The sequence below is a fragment of the Dicentrarchus labrax genome, unplaced genomic scaffold, assembly GCF_905237075.1.
Source record: "Dicentrarchus labrax unplaced genomic scaffold, dlabrax2021, whole genome shotgun sequence".
NCBI lineage: Eukaryota > Metazoa > Chordata > Actinopteri > Moronidae > Dicentrarchus > Dicentrarchus labrax.
In genome coordinates, this window is record NW_026136720.1 from 23643740 (window position 1) to 23664252 (window position 20513).

General features: G+C 40.7%; 1 protein-coding gene and 1 long non-coding RNA gene across 2 annotated transcripts; one reads left to right on the top strand and one right to left on the bottom strand.

The window, feature by feature from the left end:
* Nucleotides 1–2300: 2300 nt before the first annotated feature.
* Nucleotides 2301–16603, bottom strand: drd4a (dopamine receptor D4a). The gene is made up of 4 exons (XM_051382586.1): nucleotides 15734–16603; nucleotides 10987–11099; nucleotides 5459–6048; nucleotides 2301–2818 (listed from the first exon to the last, which is right to left on the bottom strand). The coding sequence occupies exons 1-4, from the start codon at nucleotides 15974–15976 to the stop codon at nucleotides 2601–2603; spliced, it is 1164 nt and encodes a 387-aa protein (XP_051238546.1). The 5' UTR covers nucleotides 15977–16603; the 3' UTR covers nucleotides 2301–2600.
* Nucleotides 16105–20091, top strand: LOC127353401 (uncharacterized). Its single transcript, XR_007881283.1, has 2 exons — nucleotides 16105–16190; nucleotides 20005–20091. It is a non-coding gene; the product is annotated as an uncharacterized LOC127353401 (long non-coding RNA).
* Nucleotides 20092–20513: the final 422 nt, after the last annotated feature.

Here is a 20513-nt window from a genome sequence, read left to right on the forward strand (position 1 = left end):
CCGCAGTTTTTTTTTCTTTAAAAGACTTTTAAAAAATAGTAAAGTGCTCATGTGAACATGTTCATACTGAAAGTGAATAAATCGCTTCCTTAAGCACTTCCAATGTAAATGATGGGGCACAAAATCCAAATACATTCAGAAGTTTACTTTTAGTTAATACAAGGCTTTAGTACTCTGTCTACAAAGCTTGTTTACAGGCTTGTGTTTTAAGCCCGACTTATACTTCTGCACCAAATTAGACACATTACAGAGACACAGACAACTGGGATCGGTCCGCTTGGTTGGCGTGCATTGCCTGAGAATGGGAGGCGAACCCAGATGGGTCAACAATGTTGTTTGAGAATCCCTCTTGAAACACACACACACACAAACAGGCACAGGTGGGACACTGCCTAGCTGCATTACATGCTCGTCCGTCACCTCATATTCCCTCGTCTGTTCTTTTCACGGGGGGGGGCTAGGAAACTAGGACTAGGAAAACACACGACAGATTGAGGAGAGGCACAAGGGAGAGTTTAAGTTTAGTCTGTACACTCCAGCACACAAGTATAAATGCTCACAACAGCAGAGCCTACGTACAACTATAAATCAACCGTTACTCTCGCTATACACTGCCAAACCACAGGCCGCATTCTCAGTCCTGTACCTGAATGCATCCTGTGCAGATGCTGCTGGAGGCCTGAAACAGCTGCTGCTCTCCTCACATGCTGAGTAGGCACTGTGTTGGACAGCTCAAGTGAGTGTTTTCCAAAGTTAGTTACTTTTTTGTATAAAGTGTTCAAGTATCTGTATTGTATTGTACATATTCTTTCACTCTTTACATTTGTATATAGCGAGATCCACTATATATTCTTATTGTCTCTATTTTTTATTTTATCTTTATTTATAATTTCCTACACTTGATTGTGATTCTTATGCACCAATGAATCATGGCAAATTCCTTGTATGTGAAAGCTTTTTTTCCAAATAAACCTGATTCAATTCAAATGAACATTGGAATACACATATGTACATAATGAGGACTGTGGATTTTATCCCCCATCTCTTTAATTGGAAGCATGTTAGGAAAGGATCTCTTTCTCAAAGCTCTCTTTCCTTAAGCTGCAGATTGAATCTGCAACGTTAGCAAGACGAAAGAGCTGATTGTGAACTAAGCCTCCCCTGACTTCTGTACCCAACCGGGGGGAGAAAGTCGAGGTGGGTCACACCTACTAATAGTTGTGCAACTGGACGACAGACTAGAGTGGGAACAAAGGGGCCATCTACAGGAAGGGCCAGAGCCGGCTGTACTTCCTGTGGAGGCTTTAATGTCTGGAACAAGATGCTGTACCAGTCTATCTTTTATGCTGCCGTGTGCTGGGGCCGGAGCGTGAGGCGAGAGATTCTACCAAGCTCAAATGCCGGCTCAGTGATTGGAAGAGGAGGTGATGGAGAAGAGGATTCTGTACAAGTTGGTTAGCATCCTAAACAATGTGGCTGCACTAGTCTTTGTCCCGTGTGGTTTGTTGGTGTACTGCTGCTGTGACATTGAAATTCCCCCCACAGTAAATAAAGTTCTTTCTTTCTTTCTTAACGGCCAGTATGAACAGGAGGGATTCATCCACCTCTACAGAGGGCGGGACCAGGAGTTCTAAAATAATCGGAAAGAAACACCAGAGGCATCAGGAGTGCGGTGTACTCTCTCTCTCTGTGTTTCTGTGTTGTTGCGGTAGTCTGTCCTTAGAGATTTCAGCTCTTTTGACTCTGATGAAATCTGCTGAGAAGCTTTAAAAGCTTCATGTCAGTTTGTTGTCTCTTACTTATCATCATCAAACTTTAATGACCTTCAAATGACATTGTGGAGGTCCAAATCGTGCAGGGAGCCTGGATAATCTGGACTCTGCTGAGGAATTATAGACCATCACTAACTGAAGATGCTTTTGTTCTCTGAGTTTATCCTTCAGACAGCACTTCTTCTCCCCAGGTTTGAGACTGTCAACGGGCTGTACACATTTTGCCTGGGAGGAGGCCTTGCCTTAAAGACTAAATTCAGGGAATTAAAATCCCTAGTTCAGCATACTCCACAGGTTATATAAAAGATCATAACATGATTGGCTGCAGCCTTACTAGGACACACTGACATGTATATTTGGGTATTCTAGGTAGATATACAGCACCGTTGCATATAAGTACCATTTTGGTTGATTTGACCTCAAACAGAAGTTTCTGAAATTCCAACTGACCTAATATTTCAAATCAGCTACAGACCACAGTTGTCTGCATTGCTCCACAAACACACAACTCCTAACCATTTTTTTTTTAGTGAAAACATTTATTCTGAAAAGATGAATTTCAACTTATAAAATCAGTTCTTGTTGGTTGTGTGATGTAGACGTGTTGCTGATCCTCTGAACAGTTTGTTTCTCAGACTGAAGCTTCTTCACAGGAAACATGAAGCTCAAACAAACTTTGCTGTCGGCACATGTAGAAAAATAAAACCTCACAGAGGAAGGAAACAATGGCAACATACTGTACACGGACTACAGACACTAAATCAACAGACAGTAGCGTCTCTTTCAGCTGTTGTGCATTTAAACATTGTCCATTCAGCAGCAGTGTCCTTATCGGGTGCTCTTAGAGCAGCAGCGGTGCAGGAACTTCTTGAAGAAGTTCCTGAACTCAGTGTTGAAGACAGTGTAAATGATGGGGTTGAGAGCGCTGTTGACGTAGCCAAGCCACGTCACCACGCTCATCAGGGCCGGTGGGACATGGCAGTCCTGACAGCGAGCTCGCATGGTGTGGAGGACAAAGAAGGGAGTCCAGCAGAACAGGAAGGCACCTGCAGAAAGAGAAGAATAAAAAGAGTTTGTCTAGAGAAAGACAGGAACACCAAGAACCTCACTTTGATTTTACCTGCATTTAGGTAAACCCTCTTCTACCCAGAGTCAGATGTTTCAGTTTCATCTCTGTGCGACCAGTACAGAGGTGCTCCAGGGCATGTTTAGCCTAACTTAGTACAAAGATAAGAAGCAGGGGGAAACTGTTACTCTCCATCAAAAAGATAAATATCCAAAGGAAATCTGTGTGACATCTTCTGTTCACTCTAACTCTTGAGATAATCTTTTACTGGATCAGAGGAGAATCCCAAAACATTTCCCTCAGGTTGGGCGGAACGCCTGCATATTTTTATATTAACATCTTGCCTACCAACCTACAAACCTATATCATACTACCAACTGACCATTTGGTTCTACTCTTGGGGCTCAGGTGGTAAAGCGGGTCATCTAGTAATATGAGGGTTGCTGATTTGATCCCCTGTTTATTCCAGTCAAAGTGTCCCTGGCAAGATGTTACTCCTGATGGCGTCTAGTAAGTGTGAGTGTGTGTACGGGTGAGCTTAGTATCATTGTGAGCGCTTTGGATAGGAAGTGCTGTATTGCTCTTGATGAGCACGTTGGTGTGGTAGGAATGTGTGTGGGTGAATGTGGTAAGTGCTTGGTAGACCTGAGTGCTGTATAAATACAGGTCCATTTACCATTTACTCTCAAGTTGCCTCTTGAATAGTCAGATGAATTACCTATAAAACGACTAATTTACCTATCTAGCAGCCTACCAACTAACCTACAAACCGACAATCAACCAACTTGCGTTCAGCCCTACACTCAGCCCTCCTTAATTGTCAGATGAGCTAATGAAGCAGAGCATCCCCTACCTACCCACCAATTTATGTACATACTTTACAAGCCTACCAAAGTCCCTACTTTTCTACCTACCCTACTAACTTACCTTACTACCTAAAAACCTACCTACCAATCAACCAATTAAAGATTACTTTCGGGGTTGCCACCTGATTAATGAGATGATAATGCAGCAAAGCCTCCCCTACCTGCTTACTTACAACAACTGGCATACAACTACTGTACCAACTTACCTACCGACCTGCTGCTGAATCTGTTGAGCTAATGAGGCAGAGCTTCACCTACCTAACAACTTACTTACCTCTCTACCTAACTACACTACACTCATTTACCTACCTACAAACCCCCAGTCTACCTAACTACCTCCAAATCTACCTACCTACACAACTACTAATTTCTCTATCTATTACCCTACCAACTCCCTTACAAACGTACCTACCTATTAACCAACAGTAACAGCATGTAGCTAAGATAGATAACTAGATCAGTTTATACCTCGAACATTATTTTCTTGTTGAATACTATATAATACAAGAGTGGAGATTAATTTTTTCAAAGGATTTTTGTGGTCAGACAATTTGCAATGTTCTCTATATTGTTGAGCCTAACTCTCAGCCAAGGGAAATGTAAAGTGAACTTATGAAGCAGGGATGCATGAGAACTACCTGCACACTGACCAAGCTTACGTAATAATTGGATTTCAGATTAAGGAGCTGCCGGATTAGCTGCTGTGTGCTAAAGGGAAGCACTTCTACGCATTAGGACCAACACTGGCATCTATTATTAGGGTGACCTTTTCTGAACTGATGTGTTAGTGCCTCTGAGCAGACATCAGAGGTGGAGATGTGGCGTTCAAGTACCTGCAGCCTCTGAACAGACATCAGAAGTGTAAGTGTGGCGTTCAGGTACCTGCAGTGCCCATTATATCACTGTCCATGTAAGTGTATGTGTAGATGGATAACTTTTTACTGAATCTTTTCTAACTCTAATTCATTTAAATGTTTATGAGGTAATGTTTGTTCCGCGTGTTACCAAACACATTACTCTTGGCTGATGGCCTTTCAGTTCCTCTTTGTTTTTCTGGAAATCAAAACTTCAGCAGCACTTTTAGTACAAAGAACAATTTTATTGTGTACAACTTTATTGTGGAACACAACTTGGCTTGTGGCCTTCTTTAGGGTCCAGGTTCTATCAAAAAGAAGGCCACAAGTATTTACAATACACTTTCCAATCCCACAAACTCTGATAATTTGGCATTTTGTTGCCTTTTTCACTGGTTTACTAGGATTTGGAAGGGGGGGTGATATTAGTTTTGTGTCTGTGAAGTTCAGTGGACAAACATGTCCCGGATATGTTATGCCGGACAGACAGCTTACAGATTAAGCAAGATTGTAACCCTAACTAATTTTGGAAAAGATTCCAACAGATCGACCATCATTTGATGATCCATTTGATCAATCATCAATCTGCAACTAAGTTCTGTCTACAAACCAAATGCAACTGGTCTCATAGTAAAGTTTTTGCTAGAGTTTTGACTCTCTGTCCATGCACCTTGGAAGCAGGTGAAGTTGTGCCAGAAACCCCCCACTCTCGGCCTAAGAACTCATAACTTTATTGAGACATTGATGAGCTTCGGTTTGTAGCATTCATCAGGCTCACAGTAAAGTTGTTCTTAATACTGTTGCTGAATTTTGGATCCTTTAACCTGCATCCTGGTTGCTCAGTTTGTTGGTAATCCAGCACTGCCAGCACTGATGATGCTAAACAGGAAGTGAACTCACCCACAACGACAGGAAGCACCTTCATGGCCTTCCTCTCCCGGCTGTTGATCTTGGCCGTCTTCCTCCTGCGAATGTCAGGGTTGAACTTGATCTCTGCAAAGCTGACCGTAGGCACAGGGCCGTCTTTGTACTTTGACGAGTGAAAGGGCCGGTCTGGGGATGGGTAGGTGGACGGCTCATCCAGGGTATCTGTCTGTTCCCTCTCTATGATGGGTGGCAGCGGCGGCGGCAGTGAGGCCAGTGGTGGCAGCGATGCAGCGGCTTCCTGGAGCTTGCGACAGGCCTGGATGCTGTTCCTCAGCTTGGCTTTACGTGCCTCCTCCCAGCGCCGCAGGCCGCGGAACATGCCACAGTACAGCAGCACCATGATGGGACAGGGGATAAAGAAAGAGCACACAGAAGAGTAAAGGACGTAGTCGTCGTTCTCCAGTTTACACTCGCTGGGGTCTCGGCCCGGCACGTTGTTGATTCCGAATATGACAGGCGAGGCCACGGCCAGGGCCAGGATCCAGGTGGCTGACAGCAGCACTGTCTGCCGCAGGTCCACGTGCTTCCTGTTGTAGTTGAGAGGGATTAACACGGCGATGAACCTGCAACAAGTGAGAGAAATTTTACAATCTGCTGCACCTGAAATGACACCACTGAACGCCTGAAAAAAAACCAGAAAAAACTGAGAGCTGCCACATGATTAGTTATGGAAAAGTTTTATTCATGGTATTCATAGCTTGTCATGTTAGAGCTGATGGAATTTTCTTGTGAGAAATAACGTTCTTTAGACAAGGAGCCCTGAGCCTGACATCCTGCTAGTGTGCCCTAGAGACAGACAATATGAACAAAGAACATTCTGATGATATAATCATTCTGAAAACCTTACCAGAAGTGGAGCTAAAGATGTAAGGCTTGTCTTGAAGGTGGTGCTAGAGGAAAGGTCATGGGGTTATTAAAATCTAAAGGTCCTCCCTCCCGGGAGCAGGAATATGACAAGGACATTTCAGTACAAGCAGTATAGAAGTTTAAGATATTTTGGCAGAAATCTTGATATTTTCTTCAGCAGGCAGCACTACGAAAGAGCTGCTCTCATCTCGTCCTCGAACCACGACACAGATGAGTTTATCAACTTTTCTCAAGACCTTCTCTTATCTGAATGTTGGTTGGTTAGTACAGAGATCAACATTAAACTATAAAACAACAGAAAAGGAAAGGCTAACCCTAACCCAGTGGAAATGATTCCCCTTGAGTTCATCCTCTGAGGACCATGAATATTCACACCATATTTTATGTCTGTCTCTTAGTGGGCTGCAAGACCAGCCTCACCCAAGGCCGTTACACCTGGCGACACACCCAGGTGCTAAAGTGTCTTGCAGCAGTGCTGGAAATGCGACGGAAGAGTGTGAACGCCCTTCAACCCCCATCATCCCGCTGGCAGGCAACAACATTTGTCTGGAAGGGTGAGGGTCAAGCCAGTCTCACCACTTCAAGACCAGATGCTGGGCAGTTGAGCGGGGCATGTGATTGGAAGTTGCTGGTACACTTAAACCAAAAGTTGTGCTTCCCAACTGAAATCGCGTCCACCAAACTGCGACCAGACCTTGTGCTGTGGTCAGCTTCGCTCAAGCACGTGTACATCATTGAGCTCACGGTCCCCTGGGAGAGTGCAGTAGAGGAGGCCTACGAGCGCAAGAAGCTGACGTACACAGAGCTTGCAGCCGATGCACAACAACGAGGCTGGACAGCGAGGGTCCGACCAGAGGAGGTAGGCTGCAGAGGGTTTGTAGCCACCTCAACATCCAGGCTACTTCGGGAGATGGGAGTGCGAGGGAAGGCCCATCGGCAGGCAGTCAAGGACCTCTCCAGAGTTGCTGAAGAGGGGAGTCAGTGGCTGTGGATAAAGAGGAAAGACTCCACCTAGGCCCTCAAGTGAGTAGATGGGATCTAGGGGGTGAACCTGGGACACTGGGATTCACTGCTGAACCCTCTGGAGGTGTCGTGGGTCTATCAGCGAAACATCTAGGAAGGAGGGCGCCCACTTGATAACCCAGAGGATGCCATCACTCACTTGACCATCCCACAGAGTCTTAGTAGTGTCTCAGGAATGCAATAAGGGATATCAACATGTAGTCCTACACAACAGATCTGTCTGGACAGTCTTTGTTAAGATATCTATCTCTGATTGAATGTTAGATGGATGGACTGAAAGCCCTGATATATATCAAAGAGAAAAGTTGAATTTTGTTAAAATAACATTATCAAGATGACATGGACTCTTGACTGCATGTTTTGTTTCATGGATCTTTGTCATTAATTTCTGTTGGAAAATGTAACTTTTTGACACAAAACCTTTAAGATTGAGCAGTGGGGTGTTTTTTTGTCTAAATAAATCTTCTTAACCTGGATCTTGACAGTTTGTGGCAGAATCCAAGCACTCTTGTTTCTTTATTGCTCCCAAATTAATCTTTTTACAACACTTTGACTTTTCACAACCAGAAAATTGCTGGTGGAACTAATAACATTAATGGAGCTTCCTTCCAGCAGTTACTGCAAAGCAGCAATTAATAAAGTCATTAGTTACACTTGGGATTGACGGATTAAAATTTCCTTTTTAAAAAGGCTTGTCCATAAGGGAACATATGCAGTAAGACCATGGACCAAAACACACAACAGTGGTTGGACATTAAGAAAAACTATGAGTGAAAAAGTATTATATTCAGAAACCTTTTGTAACTCATTCAATTTCTGAGCATTATAGTACTCAAAAAACAGTTTTTCCAAATTGTGTTTGGAGCTGTAGTTCAGAAGAAGTAAAAAAAAAAGACCTGACATTATATTGCCGAGATCAGAGACAGTTTTTTGCAGTAGAGCTTAATAGGTCAACGCAGTGCACCTCCCTTGTGTTGGTTAAAGAGGACCACCCAAAGTTTTATGCAAGATCTCCCGCTACATGCTTCTGCACACAGTAGAGCGAAGAATTTATCACAGACTGTGAAGTCAAGTGAGTCAAGAATTCTCTTCTGCCATTTTGTTTCATCAACATTGAAAACAAGCTCATGTTGAATGAGAGTGTACTTTAAGTTCCAAGACAAAGTCCATCTTACACTGTGTGTCTCATGTGGGTGGTTTTTTGTTGGCCAACAGCCCTTAACTAAAACTGGCAAAAAGCTCAGCAAATTAACACAATAAACCTTCTGGGTGTAACTATCTGAACATATAAATGTTGTCATAAAAATGGGAAGACAACTCAGTATGAAGGAAGTGACCTTTCTGGACGACTAATAATTGAACATTCTGAAAGGCACCATTTTGCACAGTGAATACTTTTATACTTTTACTTGTAAGAGAGTATTTCGACACCATGGTATTGTTACTTTTACTTAAGTAAAGGATCTGAGTACTTTTCCCACCACCAGCTGTTCATCAAATCATCAAAACCAGCTGATATCCGTGGAACCTCAGGGACCATGTTTTTGTAACAGAGCTCTTCTAAATCCGACCGTTTAAATAGCTTTACACTCACACACTTTAGGATTCAAGGATTCAAAATGATATGAATATAACTTACATCAGACTTGGTGGACAGATCAATATTGTGAGGATAGTATAGAATACTATACCGAAATCTATGTGTTAAATAACAATAATCAACAGTTGGTCAACTCATCCCACTCCTACACAGCTGTCTATGGAGAGATGTGCAGGATCTGTTCTGGCCAAATGTTCATTGAAAGATCTAAGCTCATGATCAGGAGCAAAAATGTCATGAGAACAAAGAATTGACCTCTCTGACTTTCAAACAGGAAACATTAATAACAGAAACTTCATTCAGAGGTTTTCCTGGCTTAGGGGGGCCCTCAGCCCAATCCATCCATGACTGACAGCAAGTCATCAGTCAGTTTGCTGTTAAAACCATCAAAACCTGCAGAGAGACCAGAAGATTTCCCCCTTCAGTCTGCGGACAGAAGCAGGTGGACTCTCTGCAGACCTTCAGGATGTTTCCTGCTCAGCCTTTTGAATTATTCAGCCACTGTCATCCAGTTAAACCTCTAACTGCTGTCGGCTGCTTCAAAAAGCTTCTGATCATCAGCATCAGTCCAAGTTAGTCTCACTGCCTCCATCAGTCTCTGATGTAATCATATTTTCTGGAGTTGGGACATCGGATTTGAGGAGCAGCTCGGGTTTTCGTCTCAGATTTTCATCCTTCAACATCAGCCGAGAGTTCAGCTAATCTCATCAAGTCAAACTAATGAGTGCAGAGCGAAGCTGGCAGTTCATCACTGCAGACACATCCTTCATTTGGGGCTTTAAATTGTTCTGTCTGCTCTAATTTTTCATCTTTTCGTGCTTTTACAGGAAACAGACTAAAGGTCATCGTCATATTTCCACATCAGAGCGAACTGTGGCGTGACTGTCTGACCCTGCCGACCTTCAGATGGAAAACTGAAACTCTCAGCGAGGTATCCCGTGTGGTCCTGACAGACCATCCAGGGTCCTGGTTTGATTAATCAACTGCTTGTTGCTGGATGACCCTGGGGCCGATTAAAGCTCTGGTTATGACACAGAGTTTGTGAGTTATGGTTGAACTTTGACCTCTTCCTTTTAATCAACTGCACAGAGTCCTGCGGGAGTTTCAGGGTTTGTTTGGTTGCAGAGCTGCATCTGAATCATGTGCATCTTCGTCACTACAGAAAAAAATTCAGTCTGATCTGAGGATCATTGTTAAACCCCAGGCCAATACCTTCGTTTTAGCAACACTAGCTGCATGGGTCTAGGGATGCAGTCAGTCATTGTATCACAGGCGCTTTGTGCAGACAAGCGTAATCCCAAGACGATGAATCCTACTGACTTTGGTAATTCCCTGACTTTTCCTCCAGCGCCACCATCAGGTTGTAATTTGTGTCTAATTTAACGTCATTCCTGTTTTGTCTTTTGTTTTAAGGTTGGTAAGGGTTTAGGTTTGGTTTCAGAAGTTGAGGTGACACAATTAAGGTTATTTGTATATTACATATATACACGTTGATACAGTGTCTACATTACCCACAATGCAATACGACACAATTCACTCGACTGTGCAGATTCTGGTGTGTTATGCTTATAGCGCCGCATTGGGCCGCTAGTCTCACGTAGAGATGAGGAGGGGCTACAGAGGTCTGGTAAGCTCAGTTCTTTCTAATTTCACACCTCCAGACTTTTTCTTTTTCAAACTTGAAGTCTTCAGCCCCAACCTACACTGACTCAAGTGACATCACTTGAGGCTATTTATCAGATTTCATACAGCTCAAAAAGGCTTGCCCGTAAATTCAGCGGAGCTTTCCTTTAAGAATAGCTACACTATCAGCATGTTGTTACATGTTGGAGTTAAAGAATAATTACTGTACTGACTAGTTCAAACTTCATAATCTTCAGCACATCCCAGGTCAAGGGTCAGATAACAACTGATATCAACATTTATATCATATTTTCATATAGACTGACCTACTGTTTACTTGTTGATTCCTTGCTGTCTGCTGTGTGTACTTGTACAGGTGAGCACTGACCTGTCGACGCTGATGGCGCAGAGGTTGAAGATGGAGGCTGTGCACAGCATCACGTCCATGGTCATCAGACAGTCACAGATGGTGGTGTTGAGGGTCCATACACCGTCCTGAAACTGACACACAGAAAAATTGCTCAGTGAGTTCCCTCATACCGGTGTCAGTTTGAAAAACATAAAAAGGGCACCAGCGTACAGAAAGTATTGTGGTAAAACAATTCTAAATCCTTTTCTAGCACGTAGGACAACCTATATGGAGCTGCATCGCGTTTTCTCCACTGAACCTGTCCTATGTACCTAAAGTACACTTTGACAATACTTATTTACTTTCACTTGAATAAATATTTGGACAAAAACACAATATAAATCTTCCAAGACAGGTCAGTGCTCACCAGTACAGACACACACAACAGATTGACACATATACCCACATATATTAAATTAATGAATTATTTGTACACAAGTAAATAAAAATATGAATAATTCATCCATAAACATACAAATATGTCTAAGATAAAAAATATATATGCATAAAAAACTAACTAATAAAATGCACACAAATAATGAATAAATGAAATAAAATATAAATACACTGAAAATCATTAAAGATACATTAATACCTTCATGAAAATAAAAAATATAAATACGTATATACAAATTATTAAAGAAATGATATATATATATTTGTTTAAACCCTCTAAAATTATTTTACTTTCTGCAGAATTTATTAATTACTATTCACTTTTACCTCTGAAAACACACTGAACACCTTAAATCAAGCCAGAAATCCTTAAATATGTCCATTAATTATCTTATTTTGACATTGTGGTAATACTTCTTTTACTTAAGTAAAGGGTCTTAATAATATTTTGTCCACCACAGTGCAGATATCTGCAGAAAGACCCAAAAGCTGAAATGTGAATCAGCTGATTGGCCCTGATTCAAATGTTTGATGTTGATAAAAACGCTTAGAAAACAACACACACAAAAATAAACTCATAAAGAAACGCCAGGAAATAAACACACAAAAGAAGATGAGGACAAAAGACTGAACACCAACTGATAAACATGGACTCATTCTTATTGTTTTCAACGTTTTCCTAACATCCATTGTTATTGTGGGGCCCCGTGGTTGGCCTCCGACCCCTGGAACAGAGCTGACGTCAGACGGAATGTAGAGACTGTTTTTCTCTGAGCTCTGACAGACAAAGCCTGACTGTACCAGGACAAGTGCTCAGGTTAATTTAAAATGATCTTTTATGGATGAAAATATCCTGTCTCCATCATTTTGCCATCACTCTGAAGAGTAAGATAAAACAAGAGACATTCAAGATTCATCGTTCATATAATGGACCTTCAAAATCAGAGTAAATAATATTAAATATGAGTTTTCAGACTTCATCACAGGGTCAGCTGGAGTTCAGAGCTGATGGTTGAAGGCACAGTTCACTGAATATAAAACCCAGATCTTGCGAACATGTTGGTTCCCTGCAGGATCATAGACAGCAGTTTAAACACTGACATCCAATTAATTAACACTAATTCAATTAATTAGATTCAAGATACAAAAACATGATCTCCACCAGCGCAAGAACTTTCGTCATGTAGACTGTATATATTTAAACTTTACATTATTCTGAGCATGACTTGTTTTCTATGCTGACTTAGAAGTTGACATCTGCTGATGAAGCCTTTGTGATACAGTCGAAAGCTCCCAAACAAGCAAGCAAGTGGACCACGACTGAGATAGCTTTGTTAGCTGTTGTTTCCGAGATCAACAATGAACTGTCAGAAGCAACTTTTAAGTCAATGTGGATGAGGAGTTCCAGAGATATTCAGAGAATTAATAAAATAATTTACAATTTAGTCTCAATATGCTGATGAAGACGGTGTGACACAGTTGAAAACTCCAGGACAGGCGGGTCGGTGGAACTTGGTTCATCTTGGCTGTTACGTTTCTACAAACTGAAGCTACCACTGTGGTTGTGTTGTTAAGTAAAACATTATGTTAATGAGGTCTTGGCTGTAAAAACACTGAACTGATCCTTTAAGCCAGTGCTGAAGGTCTTTTTTTTCACACTGTGGTGTTACAATGTTTGCCACAGTAAAATAAGTATTCAGGTCTTTTACTGTGGCAAACATTGTAACACCACAATGTGAAAATACTCTTCTGTTGTTACGAGTCTCACATTTAAAATCTTTTACTTAAAAAAAGGAGTCGGGTCGACTTCCCCTTGAAATAAATATATAAATAAAATACTTACCAGAGGACAGGTGAGTAGCTTAATCTATACATCATAACTTATAAGATGATTCATATTTTCTATTAATTATCTGAGTCTGCAAAGTAACAAGTAACTAATCTTTGGGACTTTCCTCTAATCTTTGCATCTTCTTTCATGTGAAACTCAGTTTTTCTCGTTTAATGCTGCTCTCTGATAACATTGCCTACAATATTTAGACATGCAATGAGTTGCTTTATATTCAGTTGGAACTGAGCCAAACGCTGGCTTCCCACCACACTGTTTAAGTGAGGCTTGCACAATAATCAGTTGGTCTATCCTGTTGCAAATCAACAAATCAATAGCCTTGGTCCTTAGAAGCAAGTTAATGATTGATCAAACTTGGTCGTAACTCGAGCATCAAAGTGTGGTTGTGTTACAAATTTATCATTAATAAAACCTAACAGATTAGTTGTGTGACTGTTGTCACATGTGGCATCTTCAAAATTTTAATAAAATGCATTTTGTAGCTTTTTCTGAGAGAACTTAAATAGTACATGTGTACAGAATCCATTGCAACTATTCACTTCAAATTAGTCTTTGTCAGGAAATCCTGTTAATGCTGAAAAAGAACATGTACATCCATATTTGAAGCTAATGGGAGATGGGGGAGATGGATAAAAATTCAGTTTTGGCATTAAACTAATAAAAACACCAATGTCCTGATTTAAACCACTTATACAGTCTTTTTTCGTTGGTACAGATGTATTTGTCAAAACATTTAACTCTTCCTGCCAAAATGGAAAAAATGTCTGAAGATTTGAAAATGAAAGAATTTATTGATTTCTAAAGCCAGCTTTAGATATTTCTATTCAATGCGTTACTAATGCCCCACAATAATGTGTTTGAGTTCCAGTATATATAGCTGATATTCACTTATATTGCTTAAACTTCAGGAAGAGAAAGTCAGGTCGGTTGCACAAAGATAGACTTTGACTGCAGTCAAACTCCTGATAGACGCCTACATTGATCCGTTATATATACTGTAAATATATATATGCTATATAAAAACTCAGATTATGAGCCATGTTTGCTCTTCTTTGTCATTTGGTGCCGCTGATCAGCAGCTTTCACTGATTGTTACCATCAGTGGTGGAATGTAACTAAATACATTTACTCAAGTAATGCACTTAAATACAAGTTTGAGGTACTTGTGTGTTTCCATTTTCTGCAAATTCAGATTAATATTACAAAATATAATTAACAAATCAATTACAATGTATTATTATAGATAAGACAGATTCACAAGCTACCCAGCAGTATAAAGTCAATAAAAGTAACTCCACCTTTACCAGCTGCTGCATTAAAGTGATGAATACATTCATACATAGATAATTATAATCCAATAATATAATATATAGTACATTATTCTGAAATAGGCCATTCTGTTTGGTGAGTTCTTTTTGTACTTTAGGTATGTTTTGATGCTAATACTACATTTTGAATGCATGTATTTTACTTGTAACAGTTAAAAAGAGTCTTACACATGTGGTATTACTGCTTTAACTCATGTTACCACATTGTTATTTATTGTATTTTGTGTGTATAATACAGTGCAATGTGTTTCGTAATGTTTAATCACACTTTTATTAACACAACTCTATCACAGAAAATACGTACCATCCTCTCTGAGAGATAAAGGTTTAAGTTTCTGTTTTTTTTTCTTACTCGGCTGGCAACCCTGTTCATATTGTTTCCTTTATTCTCTTAATGTCTTCAACTGTCTTAATGTTCTTTTTAAATGTATTTATTTTTTCCCTCATGTGGGACAGTGGGGTTTAGTGGTTTATAAGCATGGGTTAGGTTGTAAAAACCTATTACCAACACCTGACCAAATGACATGACCCAAATAGGGCCTGCCTTAATTGAAATAGCCTTTAATTTTCAATTTACATGTTAATTGTGTGATGACTTTCCAGCTCTTTGGTTAATTCTGAGAGGTTTTCAGTCATTAACAACCCTTTAATCCAAGCAGATAATCAATAAAAATATCCATAATATATTATAATCCATGAATTAATCAACTGTGAATTGGTTGATGCTGGTGTTGCTGCAGATTGGGTGTGTAGAAGACAAAAAGTGGTAACACCAGTCTAATGTTCCTGTCAGCAGCAGCTAATTAATATGTAAATTAAGGGGAACTTCGTTAAAATATGCTTAATTTGATAATTAAGGGCTCTTTTATGAGTTTTTCCTCTTGACAATGCGTTATATGCCTCAATAACAGCTTAATGAACATGAAATGGGCTTGGTTGTGCGTTTCCAAATGAATCGATTACCATCTAAATCTAGATTACGGTGTGTTTTCAGCAGTAAATCTGAGTTTATCTGGATACTTTAAGACACATCTGCATCTAAACTCCGAAGACTTAACATTTAAAGCCTCAAGCGACTCTGTGGGGCCCCTGAAACAGCGAGGGGCCCCTCTGGAGCTCTGGGTTAAAAAAATGAACATAAAGAACATCTCACCTCGGAGTAGACGAAGAGCGGCAGCACGAGCACCGCGAGCATCAGATCCGCCACCGCCAGGCTGACGATGAAGTAGTTGGTGGTGGTCTTCAGCGCCTTCTCCGTGAACACGCTCAGACACACCAGCAGGTTCCCGCAGATGATCACCACGATCAGCAGCACCCCGAACAACAGGGCCGGCACATTGTGTCCCCTGGCGGCCGCCTCCGGGGCCGCCACCGCAGCGGTCAGGTTGGCCGCCATCTCCACCGCGGCTCCTCCGCTCCGTCCCGGTCCCAGCCGCAGCAGTGCGGCCAGCGGGCTCTCATGAAGGCCGGGCCGGACTCTTGTCCCCGCACTGTGGTGTCATCATGGTGTCACCGAGACTCAGACTCTACCAGACTCTCCCGCGGAGCTCCAGAGCGCTCCGGTGCGCACTTTACGCAAAAAACCTCCGCGTAAAACAGGATGGAAACAGGTGGAGTTTGGTCTTATTCACCGTTAACTCATAATTATTAAATAGATGCTGATAAAGTTCCGCCTGTCTTCGTGAGAAAGACCATTCTGCGCCGTGAAGATGAAAAAAAAACTTGATCAAAAGTGCATTATATCCCTCAAATAATTAGAAAGTTGAGGAGGAAATTCATGTTTCCTCAGGTAAAAGCTCAGGTTGGAGAGTGACGACCACCCGGAGCTTCTCCGCGGTCTGCCCACGGTGAGTGTGTCGGGCAGCGGGTGTTTTTAGATCCGGTGTGTTTACCTGCAGCCTGCTAAAGGCCACCGAGGCCAAATTAGCCGATTAAAGCCGCTTATCAGCTGCGCTTTACGGTGTCCTTCAGTCCTTGAGCTCCAGCAGGAGACACAGTTTGCCCATCTGTCTGTCTGTCTGTTCATCTGTACGCGCCTGTGTAAGGAGAGGAGAGTCCGCTGCAAAAAATATCCACTACTTTATTTAACAGTTAATTAAAATGAAAGAGGACAGTAAATGTCACAGCCGGGAACAACACGCAGTGAAATTGATATTTATATACAATAGAATATGCAGCATAATACACATCAATTACGTTGTTTTAATAGGATTATTTTAATTAATCTACACAGTTTAAGTTCATATGAATTTTAAGTAGTGGAAGAAGTACTCTGATATTTTACTTTAGTAAAATTATACCACAAATTATAAATACTCTGTTACAAGTAAAGCATTAGCATCAAAATATGTTTAAAGAACAAAGAGTATTCTTCCTCATTACAGAATGTCCCATTTCAGAATTATAATAATATATTACTGGATTATTATTGATGTGTTCATCACTTTAATGTTGGGCCATTATTATTTTGTATTAATAATCTGAATCTGTAGAGAAACAAACAGGGCTGTCAAAGACACGTAGTGAAGTAAAATGTGCACTTTCCCCTGTGAAGTCGACTCGAGTATGGAAAAAGTAAAGTTCAAATATCTCAAAATTGTACCTAAGTACAGAACTTGAGTAAATGTACTTAGTTACTTCCCACCATGGTTTTCACTATAAAAAAAGGAACCCCTTGAAATATTGATAATAAATAATATATTTGGAAACTTTGTGATCTCCACTATGAAGGAATTTTTGTTGCCGTTTAAACCAAAGTGTCTGTGGGGAATAAAGAGTCAGAGTCAAAGTCCAGGAGAGATTTAGTGGCTAAAACATGTTGGTGGGACATTTTTTGCAGTGTAAAGTGAAGGACTGAGGGTTAAACTGAGCAGAGAGCTGCAGGGCCAGAAGGCAGAGAGGAGGAATCCCCCCTCAGAGAGCAAACTGCTGGAAATCTCTGTCACTGTTTAGTCTCAACATCTGGATTTATTTAAAGGGACCTGTTATGCTTGCCCTTATTTTCTGTCATATATAATGTTACAGCGTCACATGTTCGTTTTAAATGTGGACAAATTTGAAATAATGATGCAAACGTATTTAAAAATATGTTCCTTTTTTCTACTGTCACAACAACCTTACGTACAGTAAGATCATAGATTTCTTTATGTGGCCAGATTGTTTTACTTGTTGCTAGGGTATCTAACCACTAAGTGTTGTTGCCTCTAGCTCAGTTGGCTAGCCGTCCAAAAGAAAGCCGGCTAAAGTAACTGCTAATAACAAGTGAAGCTATCTGTCTATCAGGAAACTGTGAATTGAGTTGTGTAAAATATGATTGCTTTACCAAAATCTGTGAATAAAGTTTTAAAAGTGTGTTTTTGTACAGTAACCAGTGAGGCCACAGGCCATGAAACACTCTGTTCTGGTGGCGTCTATCGTTTTCTAACCTTATTCTCATTTGTGGTTTGAGAAACAATAAATTCATAAAATTTAGTGCCTCCTATCGCTTTTTTCCAAGCTTCAGACAGAGGGTAAATAGAGGGGCTTTTTAACCTGTGAATCATGCAAAGGTAGAGTCCCAGAATAAAAATATAGAGCTCAAAATGAGCGTAACAGGTCCTCTTTAAATCGAGGACGGACACATCGGGTGAGGCAGATTAGAACCAAAGTGAAATTATGAACTATTTTCTTCGGTTGCATTCTCGTGCTCAATCCCTGCACACTTTTTAATAAGAACACTATAAACACAACAACCAGCAGAATACCAGTCTAAAGTGCTGCTACAATCCCCTAGAGGCTGCAGGGCTCATTACAGCCACAATATAAACAAACAATATGTGCAACTAAACCAAGTCACTAACTTTTGAATATTAAATATCTTATAGAGAATGTCATAGGTGCTGCAATAGTGTTACCAACTGGCTGCTAAATGGTTGCTACAGTGTCACTAGTGGTTACTAGGGTGTTTTAAGGAAACAGGTTAACAGGTTGCTTAATACGATGTTGGTTTATGGCTGGGGTGGTTGCTCAGTGATTCCTGGAATGTTGGGGTGGTTGCCACATTGTTATCAGGTGGTTGTTGTGGTGTTGTCCATGTGTTACTATGTGGTCACTGTGGCGTTTTTCTAGCATTAGCATCAAAGAATAGGAAAGCGTGAATGCTCCAGAAAGAGGTTTTAACTGTAATGAAATGCGAAGGTTCACATATTTCACAGTTCCTTCAGATAACAAGAGTCTCTTCCAGTTGTCCAACAGGAGGCTAAAAATAGTCTTCAGAGTGAGGTTACACTCGGTCCCTCGGGAAACTGTACTGATAAGGCAGACTGCTGGTCTCCTACGCTCTGTAGTTTATGTTAATCAGATGTACTGTATGAACAGGTATGAACAAGTTTCCATCATTCAGATCCAGAGTGTTTTTTAGGACGTCAGAGCTCAGCTGCTGTTTTCACTCAGGCAGTCAGAAATCCCCCCCGCCGGTCAGACTGAACATCTGAACATCAGTCTGCCTCTCAGGAAACATGAGCTGGGATCAAATGAGATGATGCTGTCAAATGACCTCACCTGCTTCTAGGTGTTGTAGCTGTTTTGAGTCTAGTGTGTATCACAGTCTTGGTGCAGAGATCTTCTCTAACCTGTGAGTGAGCTCAATGATATATTACGGGAAAATGCTGCTTTCACGTTACAGGGATCTCCATGCTTTCTCCTTATTAATACTTACATTTTATGAAAAGTATGTCAAGGAACTATATTGTGAAAGACATGAAGGACAACTTCTGTTTGTTTAGGTTTTTTTTCAGTGATCTGCAGCTGATTGAGAACCAGCAGAAACTGCATCATGGTTTATTAATGTAGAATAAAAACAAGCGTTCAAAGTCTGTGATGTAAAAGTGTAACAATGACAGAGCCAATCAGCATAGACAAAAGTAAATAATTAGTTAATTTATAATTAATTAATAATTTATCATATTGGCACTGTTGGTTCTGGGAATTTAAGGCTTTAATGACCTGATGAGTAATGAGGTTTTTAGGACTAGATCAGATTTTGTTCTTCAACATTTTCAGTCCAAAAATATCTAATTCAATTATATTATGAAACGATTTAGGATTTTTCCCTCCAAAATGGTTCATTTTACATTTAGAACATCAATTGGGAAACTTAAGATTTACTGAAAATCTTATTGATCAATAAATAAATACAATGTATAAATAACATTGTATGGAGCGTGATTGATCACAAATGTCTTATATAGGTGGGGTGTGTCAATATTACTAAAATCATGTCTGATGGGACTGAGCTGTGCAGGAAACTATCTTTGATATTATATCGTTTTTATTTCATAATTTGTTAGTTAAAAAACAAACCAAAAAAAGTTCAGTCAGTAAGTATTTTCAGACTGTTTTCACATGTTTTATCACTGTCATTTTCCTTCTCCCGCTGCCTCACAGTTTGCTTCAGGATCCAACAGATGCTACAGAATCCTCCTCCTCCTCCTCCTCTTCCTCCTCCTCCTCCTCCTCCTCCTCCATCACATCCCTCCACCCTGACCTTCCTGCCTGTGGCTGAGAGCAGAGGAAGCAGAGAAAATAAAAGATGAGGGAGAATCCTTGCTGATAGTCTCATGATATACTTCCTTTTTTTTACCAACATCTACATGTAAGCATCTGCAGCTCTTCTCTACTGCAGTAATAACCAACCTGTAATACTGTTTATCCCAGAACCTGAACTTTAAGGAACCTTTGATAGGAGGCACTTTTTGTGTGGGGATGTTTTAGATTAATGATATGCATCATTAATAAAGCGGAGAAATCAGGACGACAACGTCATTTTTATGTTGTTTGGTGGGAGAGGGGAGTCAGCGATGGAAGAAGTGTAGCTGGTGATCAGACTTACTCCGAATTCAGGTTCCTACTGAGACTGCCACAGATTGGTCGGTGAGGAAATCATTTAGTTTTGC

Excerpts from the sequence above, each read along its gene's own strand:
- drd4a (XM_051382586.1), bottom strand. The coding sequence starts at position 15,976 with ATGGCGGCCAACCTGACCGCTGCGGTGGCGGCCCCGGAGGCGGCCGCC. Across the intron at positions 11,100-15,733 it reads CGCTCTTCGTCTACTCCGAG|TTTCAGGACGGTGTATGGAC; the intron begins GTGAGATGTTCT and ends TCTGTGTGTCAG. Across the intron at positions 2,819-5,458 it reads GGTGCTTCCTGTCGTTGTGG|GTGCCTTCCTGTTCTGCTGG; the intron begins GTGAGTTCACTT and ends CTCTTTCTGCAG.